This window comes from Schistocerca gregaria, chromosome 9 (genome assembly GCF_023897955.1).
Source record: "Schistocerca gregaria isolate iqSchGreg1 chromosome 9, iqSchGreg1.2, whole genome shotgun sequence".
Lineage (NCBI taxonomy): Eukaryota > Metazoa > Arthropoda > Insecta > Orthoptera > Acrididae > Schistocerca > Schistocerca gregaria.
In genome coordinates, this window is record NC_064928.1 from 70,983,437 (window position 1) to 70,996,644 (window position 13,208).

Consider the following 13,208-nt stretch of genomic DNA (forward strand, 5'->3'; position numbering starts at 1 on the left):
GCAGGTCGCTTGTGTACAACCTGAAACGAAGCAATCTAAGATGTTTTGGGTCAACAACCCCGCGTTTTTGAGAAAATCACTCCTAAAGGTTATGACTGGCAATCGACTCATAATTGGCGGGCTCGAAAGATAATTGTAAATAGAGCATTTTTCATCAATAGGTCCGAGAATGCATACTTTTCCAGAAATATAATTCATAACCAAATATAGTTCATAACCGATTTTCATCGCCGATTTTTCAGGCAATGATATCGTATTCGTGGTACGCATCAAAATTAATTGCCGAAAAAGACATTTTTAAATGTAAACAAAGTGTGTTTTCCGCCGACTCTTCGGAAGGAACAGTGTAGCTGTCGAAAGATGGCATTCGTTAGATGTTCTTGGTGCCGTGAGTAAATTTGCTTCGAATGTTTAAATGGCAAGTACCATCTATCTAGCAGTTCGAAGAAAAGTGATGACATGTAACAGTGACTGGAAGAGCCATTGTAAAGTGACCTGTACTAACATTCTAGTTCTTTACCATCCCAAGAGGTTTGGGAAATTTATTTGCCTACCTTATTATTATCATTCTTTATTGATTTACTTACCTTTTTAACCCTCCTATCCCTATCAATTGAGATATGGAAATATGCAATCGAAAACCGCTAGGTTTCTTCGAGATTCGGACCTGGGTTCTCCTATTCCCAGCCAGTTACCTTTTTTTTTTTTAAATTATCTGTTGGTCTCATTTTGTTCTATTTTGTTCGTTATATATGTTCGGGGCGGATGTCTCATTACACTCGTTCAGGTTGTTCGTTGATCCGTTGACTCAGTTTTTTTTATTACACAGGATAGCTGCCTTGGCCGTTGCGCCATCGGCGAAAAGCGCCAACTACGTGGGCACAGAAGCGGCAGTTGTAAAAGTTTTTTTCCTCGATTTCTGGAAAAGTTTGCGTTTGCGGATGCCATACCTGATGATTTACGATTATCTATCGATCCCTGCAATTTTGAGTCGATTGCTCGTCATAACCTTTAGGGGTGATATTCTCAAAATTGCGAGGGTGTTCTTAGAGTCCTTCGTGTTAGATTGTACACAAGCTACCTGCCAAATTTGAACCGAATCGGTTGGCCGTGCATGAGGTCTTCCCCTTGTGAGTTTACTGGAGTATCCGCCTGAATGCGGTACGTTTCTAATTCAACTTTCACTACTCGAGCCAGTGAAGACGGGAAATTATTTACCGTTTGGTTACCCAACTATATACTGTAGGAACAAAGACCCATGCGAAATTATTATTATTATTATTATTATTATTATTATTATGACGTTCAGGCTGTGCGCTGTAGGATTTGCGTTGTTAGTGGTGTTAGTATCACGACTTGCCGTTAGGCGCCGGCACTGAAGCACTCAGGACCCAAGGGCAAAGGACATGCAGCGTGAACGGCACACGTTATTCTGATCTGCTTCGCCAACATGTGATCCGTTCTGTCGGGAGAGAGGTACTGCAGACTCCGTAACACATCTGGAAAAAACTGTATCGTTGGTCGATCGTTCCAAACTGCATGGCCACCAAGAGCATCACATTTGAACCGGTGTGTACTCTAGCTGTGGGGCTACCTCAAGGACACTGTTTATCAAGGGGACGCTAACAAAGGTTGGAGGCTGAATATGATCGTAACGAGTGAGGTACCCAACATCCCACCTGAGATGTCTCGGGCACCAGCGGGGCAGCAGCTTTTGCGGTTCCAGGTTGTCGTGGATGAAAAACAGTCGTCATCTTGAGCAACACCTGTAACGTCGAAAGTAAACATGGTATGCAATTAAGGCATGTTAACATCCCACCGTAAATTAAAATGTGTTTCTGTCACAGATTTATTCTTATAATTAAATGTTTCCCTGAGACATTTAAGTCTCTTTTTATTATCTGCTTCATCCATTTTTCCCTTACATATTGACACTACTGCCAGGGCTCTCCGATATTGGCAATATGTGAGGGAAACATGAATTGAAGTTTGTGTTGGGGAGGTCACTAAGCTTAGATACTTCATGCAGCAATGTTGACCATTTCTGCCTAGGAAGTAAGAAGACCCGGGTTCCAGTCCCGGCTGCAGTGCAAATTCTAATTTATTTCGTCTGCTTTGATCATTACCACGGCTTTATTCGTTATTTCTTTTCCCCTGTCCTTAAAACATGATTCCGCATAGTTTCACTGTGCTAGGTCCAATTGGTTTTCGTGGGTGTCCACTCAAGCAGCGAAACTTTAAATATACCCACCCTTGCACGAACGATGTTGGTGTAGAATGGAAGTTGCGGAAGACATATAAATAAACTGTACGCAAGGCAAAAAGTGGCGTCTAGGAAAATTTCATAGCAAATTAAAACAATGTGCCAGACTGTGACTCGAACTTTTCAGCTTTGTTTTTTACGTGCACACCTTTACTTCCGCCAGCAGATCATCTCTTAACTTCAAAATCTTGCGGGACTAGCGCTCCTAGGAGAAAGGATGGAAGTTGGGAAGGCAGGAGATGAGGTATTAGTGGAAGTGAAGCTGTGAAAAATGGGTCGTGAGTCGTGCTTGGGATGCTCATTCGGTACTGCAGGTATCCGCTAAAGACAAACGTCCAAAGTTTTAATCCGACAGGGAGATTGAAACCAGGGCAGGTTCCAGAGCAGAGTGAAGATTCATTCTGGAGATTAGTTAGTGTCATTCACCACCTTATCTTGCTTATCTTATCAGTCTGTTTAATTTCAAATCTCCTTTTGTAATGGCACATCTCAAACATTTAGATTACCTATCTTTCAGGTTTTCCCACAGTACATGAGTCACTTCTATATATGGTATGCTCCTGACTCACATTTTCAGAAATTAAGACCTATAAAAGCTATCCATCTCGAAATATAAGAATTTTTGCTTACGCAATGTTATTTTTAGCACGGTTTTCTCTTATGGAACGAACGTTATGGAACGACATTTCCAATGCACCTGGTTCACACTAAGACCAGGCTTTACACGCAGACATTAACGTTTTGTATTCGATCAATGATAGACCACTTGCTTTAGACAGAATGCCCCCTGATTTTTGTGACCCCAGTCCACAAAAAAATAAAAGATATTCTGTTATGGCATCTGGTACACATTTTCCTATGGCTTGGTTTCTTAAAACATATTCTGCTTATTTTTTTCTGATAGTAAAGACACTGATGAGCGATGAACTTACGACCACCTGATTCATATCGTGTTGGTTCACCTTATCAACTCCATACAGCCCCATTGGAAGCTCTGATGAATGTCCGCCACAATGTAATACAATCCCACTGGTCTCTGTGTGTCATGCAGTGCATGTCTTGAATAGCTGTTCACATGAATGATGGTGTCTTCGACCACAACCATTGACCCGATATAACAAGAAATGCGACTCATCCAATTAGGCGACACGTTTCCATAAATGCACGGTCTGGTAACAAGAAACGAGACTCATTCGCCCAGATGACAAGTTTCCACCGATCCACAGCCTGGTAACAAGAGGATTTTTCTCTGCCCAGGGACTGGGGGTTTGTGTTGTCCTCATTATTTCATCGTCATCATCCACGGTCTGGTAACGAGTAGTGTATCTCATCCGACCAGGCACACGTTACTATTGACCCAATGACCACTTTTAATGATTATGAGCCCACTGCAATCGAAACTGATGATGTCGTTGGGTCAGTACGGGTATATGTATGGTGTGCATGTCAGGATGTGGCTGTGGTGGAAGTGGGGTCTCAAAAAGAAAAAAAAAAAAAAAAAAAAAAAAAAAAACTTAATTTTTCAACTCGGCAAACTGCCCCCCGTTTATTGAGAAAACATTTACTGATGACCTAGCCGGGGTACATTATGTGAGTTTAGCGGCGCTAAGGCGCAAACAGATTGAGCCAGGGCTCGAAAAGTGCACAGAGGTAACCGGCCAATGCGTCTGATCTCGTCGGGGGCCTGTCAGCAAAAGAGGGCCATCCACATGCCTCGTTCTCGCAGCTCGGCGCTGTGGGCGCTCACACGTGATCTCCTGGACCTTTCCGATTGGCTGCTGTAGGAGCTCTGCCTAGGCAAGCGACGCTTCCGTAAGCGTCACCCCGTCAGCAGAAAGGTTGTTTGTTCGTCGAGCACGTGAACAAGCCGTGGGATAGCGGCACATACTGGAAAAATCTGACGTGTCGCCAACCCAGGGCCCGTACACGGCTTTGTGAAGATCCATTGCGATCCATAGCTAACGCATTTAAAACAAATTCCCATTTCTTTTATTGAAAATAAAGGACTCCCGTACTCAATCTGTCAGCAACTGTATAATGGGTTATCTTCTGCAAAGCTGTTAACAACATGAGCTGAACAATGTGCTCCGGAATACTTCCCCCTGCACAAGGATTGTACTGTGTCGTCGCATCTTCACATATATCGCCGTCTATCCCGTTTTAGGGAGCTGGCAGTGCTCTCACCTCTACATCGTGTTGAGGCTTCAACGTCCAACACTTTACCATCTGCTTGTGGCTCTCCCATCCATCAACGACTTTACGTACATGCTCACGACAGTGGCACGTGGTCAGGCGATCAGCTTCGCCGCTTTCGAGATGCTCTTTTGCGCCGTAATGAAGTACTCTTTGTGGCAGTCGCTTAACTCACCAGGAGGCGGCACGATCGTGGGGTCGGGGAATTGTCCGAAATTTTGTGTGGTGATAGAGGACCCCTAACACCTCACGTGGTTAAAATATTAGGACGCACTACCCGGAAAATCCCGGGAAAAATCGATCCAAAGAGTCTCAGGTGCCTTATAAGTATAAAATGTTAATCCATGGCCGTGCCGCCGTGTGGCGTAGATGTTTAGGCCTCGGAGTATTACGCCAGAGGTCTCGGCTTCGATACCTCCTCTTGCACTTTTTATTCATCTCTTTCTTTTTCTTCTGTTATTCCATCAATTATTCAGAAAGTTTTGCAAACCTACATCATGTTTAACAAATTAGTTACATTATTGAATAAAAATTATTTTCTTTTTGTCCTACAACACAATTCATAGCGGTGGGTTTTCCATTTTTAATTGTAAATTATATGACGGGAAACATTGCGTTTTTAATCAAAACAACAAAGTCGATTGGGAAACATTTAGTTTTTATACATATAATAATTATAAACAAGAACCGAAGTGGTAATTATCGTAAAAACAAACAAAGCAGTAATTTTTGCGACATCTTGTGCTATATACAAAGGCGGATATTTTTCAGTCACAGGGCGTTTGCAATAAATCTGTACAAAACATGCCCCATTTACATTTAAAAAATGTTTTGAGTTTCTGATAACTTTGAGGCAAACCACGCATATTGAATCATGTCTCGGAATATTGGTGACGATAATTGACGGTGAATTATAGAATGAATTTTTATACAATCTTCCTTAAATAGTGGCAACTACCTATTCACAACCGATACAAAAGAATTACATGTTTTCACCTGTTACTGTCCTTCAAAGTTGTCACCAGCGTTGTGTAGAACCCGTAGCCAGCTACGTGCAAGGCGTATATATACCATAAGCAGAGCCTGTTCTGTTGGTAGTGCGAGGGGAGCGGGCCAAAGTTATGGTGATTCTCGTGTACGACTGTGGTGGTGTTATCCTAACGCGTTACGTTCCTCCACGGCAGACCGTCAATGCACAGTATTACTGATCGTTTTTGGAGCATCACCTGCGAAAGAAGCGGCGACACTTTCTGCGCAACCCACCCACCATTTTGCACGACAATGCGCATACAGCGCAAGCTGTGGCTGCTCTGTTCGGTCGATGGGACTGGGAAGTACTGCACCATCCACCATAGTCCCCGGACTTAAGTCCTTGTGACTTTGATTTGATTCTGAAGGAACCATTTCGTGGCATTCGCTTCAGAACTGTTCCAGAGATTCAACAGGCAGTAGACCGCTCCATTCGCACAGAATAGGCTCTGCTAACGGTATACTACGCCTTCCACATCGCTGGCAACGGGTTCTACACAATGCTGGTGACTACTTCGAAGCACAGTAACAGGTGCAAACATGTAAATCTTTTGTATCGGTTATGAATAAATAGCTGCCACTATTTCAGTTGCAACTCTCGTATTTCAGAATTCAAACCGGAGTAACGTAGAAGTAGATATCCTCGGATTAGTGAAGCAACTTAAATTACTTAATAAAAGCATTTCTTCCGGTCAAGACTATATAACAATTAGGTTCCTTTCAGAGTATGCTGACGCACTATCTCCATGCTTAACAATCATATACACCGTTCGCTAGACGAAAGATCCGTATCAAAGACTGGAAAGTTGCACAGGACACACAAGTATTAAAGAAACGTAATGGGAGTAATCCACTGAATTACAGGCCCACATCATTAACGTCGATATGTAGCAAGATTTTGGAACATACAAATTTTGTGCTCAAACATTACGAATTATCTCGAAGAAAAAGGTTTACTGACACAGTCAACAGGGATTTAGAAAACGTCATTCTTGTAAAACACAATTAGCTCTGTACTAAGTGTTGTGCGTATTGACAAGGGATTTCAAATTTATTCCCTTTTTCTAGATTTCCAGAAGGGTTTCGTCACTGTTCCACACAACGGCTTGTAATGGTATCGCCTGCTTATGGAGTGTCGTCACTTATGTGACTGGATTCGTGATTTCCTGTGAGAGAGCTCACGGTTCTTAGTAACAGTCGGAAAGTCATCGTGTAAAACAGACGTGATTTCTGGCGTTCCCCAAGGTAGTTTTATAGACCCGCTGCTGTTTCTTATCTATATAAACGATTTAATCAGAGCAGCCGTCTTAAGTTGTTTGCAGATGACACTATCGTTTATCGAGTAGTAACGTCTACAGAAGCTCGAAAATTGAAAAATCATTTAGAAAAGATATCATTATCGCGCGAAAATTGGCAATTGACCCTAAATAACAAGAAGTGTGAGGTCATCCACGTGAGTGCTAAAGGGAATCCGTTGAACTCGATTATACGATATATCAGTCAAATCTAAAGGAACTACATCTTGGAACGACTTAAATTGGAAGGAACACATAGAAAATTTACATCTACATCTACATTCATACTCCGCAAGCCACCCAACGGTGTGTGGCGGAGGGCACTTTACATGCCACTGTCATTGCCTCCGTTTCCTGTTCCACTCGCGTATGGTTCGCGGGAAGAATGACTGCCGGAAAGCCTCCGTGCGCGCTCGAATCTCTCTAATTTTACATTCGTGGTCTCCACGGGAGGTATAAGTAGGGGGAAGCAATATGTTCGATACCTCATCCAGAAGCGCACCCTATCGAAACCTGGCGAGCAAGCTCCACAGCGATGCAGAGCGCCTCTCTTGCAGAGTCTGCCACTTGAGTTTGCTCAACATACCCGTAACGCTATCACGGTTACCAAATAACCCTGTCACGAAACGCGCCGCTCTTCTTTGGATCTTCTCTATCTCCTCCGTCAACCCGATCTGGTACGGATCCCACACTGATGAGCACTACTCAAGTATAGGCCGAACGAGTGTTTTGTAAGCCACCTCCTTTGTTGATGGACTACATTTTCTAAGAACTCTCACAATGAATCTCAACCTGGTACCCGCCTCAACAACAATAAATTTTATATGATCATTCCATTTCAAATCGTTCCGCACGCATACTCCCAGATATTTTACAGAAGTAACTGCTACCAGTGTTTGTTCCGCTATCATATAATCATACAATAAAGGATCCTTCTTTCTATGTATTCGCAATACATTACATTTGTCTATGTTAAGGGTCAGTTGCCACTCCCTGCACCAAGTGCCTATCCGCTGCAGATCTTCCCGCATTTCGCTACAATTTAATGCTGCAACTTCTCTGTATACTACAGCATCATCCACGAAAAGCCGCATGGAACTTCCGACACTATCTACTAGGTCATTTATATATATTGTGAAAAGCAATGGTCCCATAACACTCCCCTGTGGCACGCCAGAGGTTACTTTAACGTCTGTAGACGTCTCTCCATTGATAACAACATGCTGTGTTCTGTTTGCTAAAAACTCTTCAATCCAGCCACACAGCTGGTCTGATATTCCGTAGGCTCTTACTTTGTTTATCAGGCGACAGTGCGGAACTGTATCGAACGCCTTCCGGAAGTCAAGGAATATGGCATCTACCTGGGAGCCTGTATCTAATAATTTCTGGGTCTCATGAAGAAATAAAGCGAGTTGGGTCTCACACGATCGCTGTTTTTTGAATCCATGTTGATTCCTACAGAGTAGATTCTGGGTTTCCTAAAACGACATGATACTCGAGCAAAAAACATGTTCTAAAATTCTACAACAGATCAACGTCAGAGATATAGGTCTATAGTTTTGCGCATCTGCTCGACGACCCTTCTTGAAGACTGGGCCTACTTGTGCTCTTTTCCAATCATTTGGAACCTTCCGTTCCTCTAGAGATTTGTGGTACACGGCTGTCAGAAGGGGGCAAGTTCTTTCGCGTACTCTGTGTAGAATCGAATTGGTATTCCGTCAGGTCCAGTGGACTTTCCTCTGTTGAGTGATTTCAGTTGCTTTTCTATTCCTTGGACACTTATTTCGATGTCAGCCATTTTTTCAATTGTGCGAGGATTTAGAGAAGGAACTGCAGTGCGGTCTTCCTCTGTGAAACAGCTTTGGAAAAAGGTGTTTAGTATTTCAGCTTTACGCGTGTCATCCTCTGTTTCGAAGCCATCGTCATCCCGGAGTGTCTGGATATGCTGTTTCGAGCCACTTCCTGATTTAACGTAAGACCATAACTTCCTAGGATTTTCTGTCAAGTCGGTACATAGAATTTTACTTTCGAATTCACTGAACGCTTCACGCATAGCCCTCCTTACGCTAACTTTGACATCGTTTAGGTTCTGTTTGTCTGAGAGGTTTTGCCTGCGTTTAAACTTGGAGTGAAGCTCTCTTTGCTTCCGCAGTAGTTTCCTAACTTTGTTGTTGAACCACGGTGGGTTTTTCCCGTCCCTCACAGTTTTACTCGGCACGTACCTGTCTAAAACGCATTTTACAATTGCCTTAAACTTTTTCCATAAACACTCAACATTGTCAGTGTCGGAACAGAAATTTTCGTTTTGATCTGTTAGGTAGTCTGAAATCTGCCTTCTATTACTCTTGCTAAACAGATAAACCTTCCTCCCTTTTTTATATTCCTATCAACTTCCATATTCAGGTATGCAGCAACGGCCTTATGATCACTGATTCCCTGTTCTGCATTTACAGAGTCGAAAAGTTTGGGTCTGTTTGTTATGAGTAGGTCCAAGATGTTATCTCCCCGAGTCGGTTCTCTGTTTAGTTGCTCGAGGTAATTTTCGGATAGTACACTCAGTATAATGTCACTCGATGCTCTGTCCCTACCACCCGTCCTAAACATCTGAGTATCCCAGTCTATATCTGGTAAATTGAAATCTCCACCTAAGACTATAATATGCTGAGAAAATTTATGTGAAATATATTCCAAATTTTCTCGCAGCTGTTCTGCCACTAATGCTGCTGAGTTGGGAGGTCGGTAAAAGGAGCCAATTATTAACCTAGCTCGGTTGTTGAGTGTAACCTCCACACCCAATATTTCGCAGGAACTATCCACTTCTACTTCACTACAGGATAATCTACTACTAACAACGACAAACAGGCCACCACCGGTTGCATGCAATCAATCCTTTCTAAACACCGTCTGTGCCTTTGTAAAAATTTCTGCAGAATTATGGCTTCAGCCAACTTTCTGTACCTATAACGATTTCAGCTTCGGTGCTTTCTATCAGCGCTTGAAGTTCCGGTACCTTACCAATGCAGCTTCGACAGTTTACAATTACAATACCGATTTCTGCTTGGTCCCCGCATTGCCTGACTTTGCACCGCGCCCTTTGAAGCTGTTGCCCTTTCTGAACTTGCCCAAGGCCATCTAACCTAAAAAACCGCCCAGTCCACGCCATCAGCCCCTGCTACCCGTGTAGCCGCTTGCTGCGTGTATTGGACTCCTGACCTATCCAGCGGAACCCGAAACCTCACCACCTTATGGCGCAAGTCGAGGAATTTGCAGCCCACACGGTCGCAGAACCGTCTCAGCCTCTGATTGAGACCCTCCACTCGGCTCTGTACCAAAGGTCCCCAGTCAGTCCTGTCGACGATGCTGCAGATGGTGAGCTCTGCTTCCATCCCGCTAGCGAGACTGGCAGTCTTCACCAAATGAGATAGCCGCCGGAAGCCAGAGAGGATTTCCTCCGATCTATAGCGACACACATCATTGGTGCCGACATGAGCGACCACCTGCAGATGGGTGCACCCTGTCCCCTTCATGGCAACCAGAAGGACCCTTTCCACATCTGGAATGACTCCCCCCGGTATGCACACGGAGTGCACATTGGGCCCCATTACGCCGCCTGACATTGGAGCTTCCAACTACCAGTAAGCCGACCCTCTGCAACTGTCCGGATCTTGCAGGCTGAGGGGCAACCTCTGGAACAGGACAAGCAGACATCTCCGACCGAACAGTATCAGCCGGGGACAGAGTCTGAAACCGACTCGTCAGACAAACTGGAGAGGCATTCCGTTCAGCCCTCCGGAATGTCTTTCGACCCCTGCCACACCTCGAGACGACCTTCCACTCTACCGCAGGGAGGGGTCAGCCTCAATGTGGGCAGTATCCCGGGCAGCCACAGTCGTAGTCCGTTCGGGGGATGCGTGGGGCGAGCTGGCCGCCCCCGACAAACCCCCATCCGGACCCCCACTGTGATGCCCATTGGCAACAGCCTCAAGCTGTGTGACTGAAGCCAACACTGCCTGAGGCTGGGAGCGAAGGGATGCCAACTCAGCCTGCATCCGAACACAGTTGCAGTTGCAGTCCATATCCATGCTAAAAACTGTTGTGCAAATAACGTCTGAATTTATCTACAGAGAGGACAAACAATTTAAACGGTTATTAAAATACAAGAGTGCCTAGGAAATGCAGTAATGCTGCTACTTGCGCACTGCTGACACACTGCTTGGCGGCGGAAGGAGACTACGCGATTTTACACTATTCAGGTACTAAAAAAATAACTCTCAAGTACTATAATACGCCCGAAATTTATGAATTAAACAATGCAAGTACCAAAAACACGCAAAGAAATTAAGAATTAAACTATGTAACAAATGAGTGAGCTAGGAGTATACGACTTGCTGCTGCAGCTGCTTATCCAACGGCGGCAGGGAAGGCTAACGATAGACTGCGTTTTATTGGAAGGGCACTTAGAAAATGTAACAGACCTACTAAGGAGACTGCCTACACTGCACTTGTCCGTCCTCTTCTAGAATACTGCTGTGCTGTGTGGGAACCTTACCTGATAGGATTAACGGAGTGCATCGAGAAAAGTTCAAAGAAGGGCAGCACGTTCTGTATTATGGTGAAATAGAGGAGAGGGTGTCAGTGAAGTGATACAGGATAGCAGAAATAGGTGATTTAAAAATGAGGAAGTTAGTTTTTTCGGCCAATTCCATTCACTAATGAGTTATGCAATCATATTTTGGGGACAGTTGTCTCAGAAGGAGATCATTTTCAAAATTCAGAAACGAGTTATTAGAATTATATATGGTGTCAGTCCTAGATAGATCATCACGCAGTGACGTCTTTAAGAAACTTGGTATTCTAACTACTACTTCTCAGTAGATATACTCATTGAATTTCTTTGTCATTTCCAACATGTCTCTTTTTACACGAAATAGTGCAAAACATGATTATAATACCAGAACCAAAAACAATCTCTATAAGGACTATAAAAGCTTAACATTAGTACAAAACGGACTCAAATACATGGGTACTCATATATTCAGTAACTTAGCACAACATATCAAAGGTCTTGTAAGTGATACAGATCGGCGTCAGAGTGAATTAAACAACTTCCTGTTGGCCAACTGCTTCTACTTCATCGATGAATACCTTCACTAGCTCACAACTCTGTCTGCCTTAGAAATGTACAATATCCATGTATCTGAGTAAAAGAAAAACTTTAACTATTTCCGGATTCCAGACACTCCTCTCCAAGGGTTCCATGGAAAACGATAAATGTAATGTAATGTTATATATCTGTAACACCTGCTTTCAAATGCCCCATTCGCGCTAACAGCTGGGTCAACATGGGTAGCAGACGACCGTATATGAAGATGGGAGCTTATCGACGTAACAGAATCCCAGTGACCAACTGGACTCTCACTCGATTTATGTTTCCAGGTGACACGTGATGCTAGATCTGGATGCAGTGCCCTGGGAGACGCGGAAATGCTGTGCCAAGGACATGCGCAAGGCGGCGCAGATAATAGCCATCACCCACATGGTGAGTACCCATGCTGCGGTCATTCACACTTCTCCAGCCCGCCACAGCTACACTGTAACCTAATACAGAAGTCAAACATTTGATGTTCATGGTGAGCACACACACACACACACACTTCTCTTACTTCACACCCCGCATGTTCAGCCTTGTCAGTGGACGTAGTCAGTTTCACACAGGGAAGCAGCCCACACAGCTTTCTGGTTAGTGGGAAGAGGCATCGCGTATTGCAAGTGAGCAGATGCAAATCGTGACCGACGGTTTACCAGAGGCGCTTATTGGTACTATGAATCGTTCGTTATTTATGTGGCAAAGTACACTGCGCGATAGCGATGGAAATGTTACCGATGATGGTGCCACTACAGCGGAGTTACTAAATACAGTTTTCTGTCATTCCTTCACTAAAGAAGACGAAGTAAATATTCCAAAATTCGAAACCAGAACAGCTGTTAGCATGAGTGACATGAAAGTAGATATCTTAGGTGTTGCGAAACAACTCAAATCACTTAAGAAAGGCTAGTCTTCCGGTCCAGATGGTACACCAACCAGTCACAATAGCGCCTTTATTAGCAATCGTATACAGCCGCTCACTTGACTAAAGGTCGGTTGCTAAAGACTGGAAAGTAGCACAGGTTACACCAATATTCGAGAAAGGAAATAGGAGTAACCCATTGAATTACAGACCCATGTCACTAACCTCAATTTGCATTGGGATTTTGGAGCATATACTGTACTCGAACATTATGAATCATCTAGAAGAAAATGACTTACTGATACAAAACCAACACGGATTCAGAAAATCTTGTGCAAAGCAGCTAGCTCTTTATTCCCATGAAGTAATGAATTCTGTCGACAAGGGATCTCAGATCGATTCCATATTCTTAGATTTCCA

At 43.8% G+C, this 13,208-nt stretch overlaps 1 protein-coding gene across 2 annotated transcripts in view; it reads left to right on the plus strand.

Moving 5' to 3' along the window:
* LOC126291422 (uncharacterized) overlaps nucleotides 1-13,208 on the plus strand; it is a 146,501-nt gene that overhangs the window by 51,911 nt on the left and 81,382 nt on the right. For both annotated transcript variants that reach the window (XM_049984936.1, XM_049984937.1), the window contains exon 2: nucleotides 12,217-12,319. In XM_049984936.1, coding sequence (XP_049840893.1) covers nucleotides 12,227-12,319 — 93 coding nt within the window. In that variant the 5' untranslated portion in view covers nucleotides 12,217-12,226. The remainder of the gene's footprint in view (nucleotides 1-12,216; nucleotides 12,320-13,208) is intronic.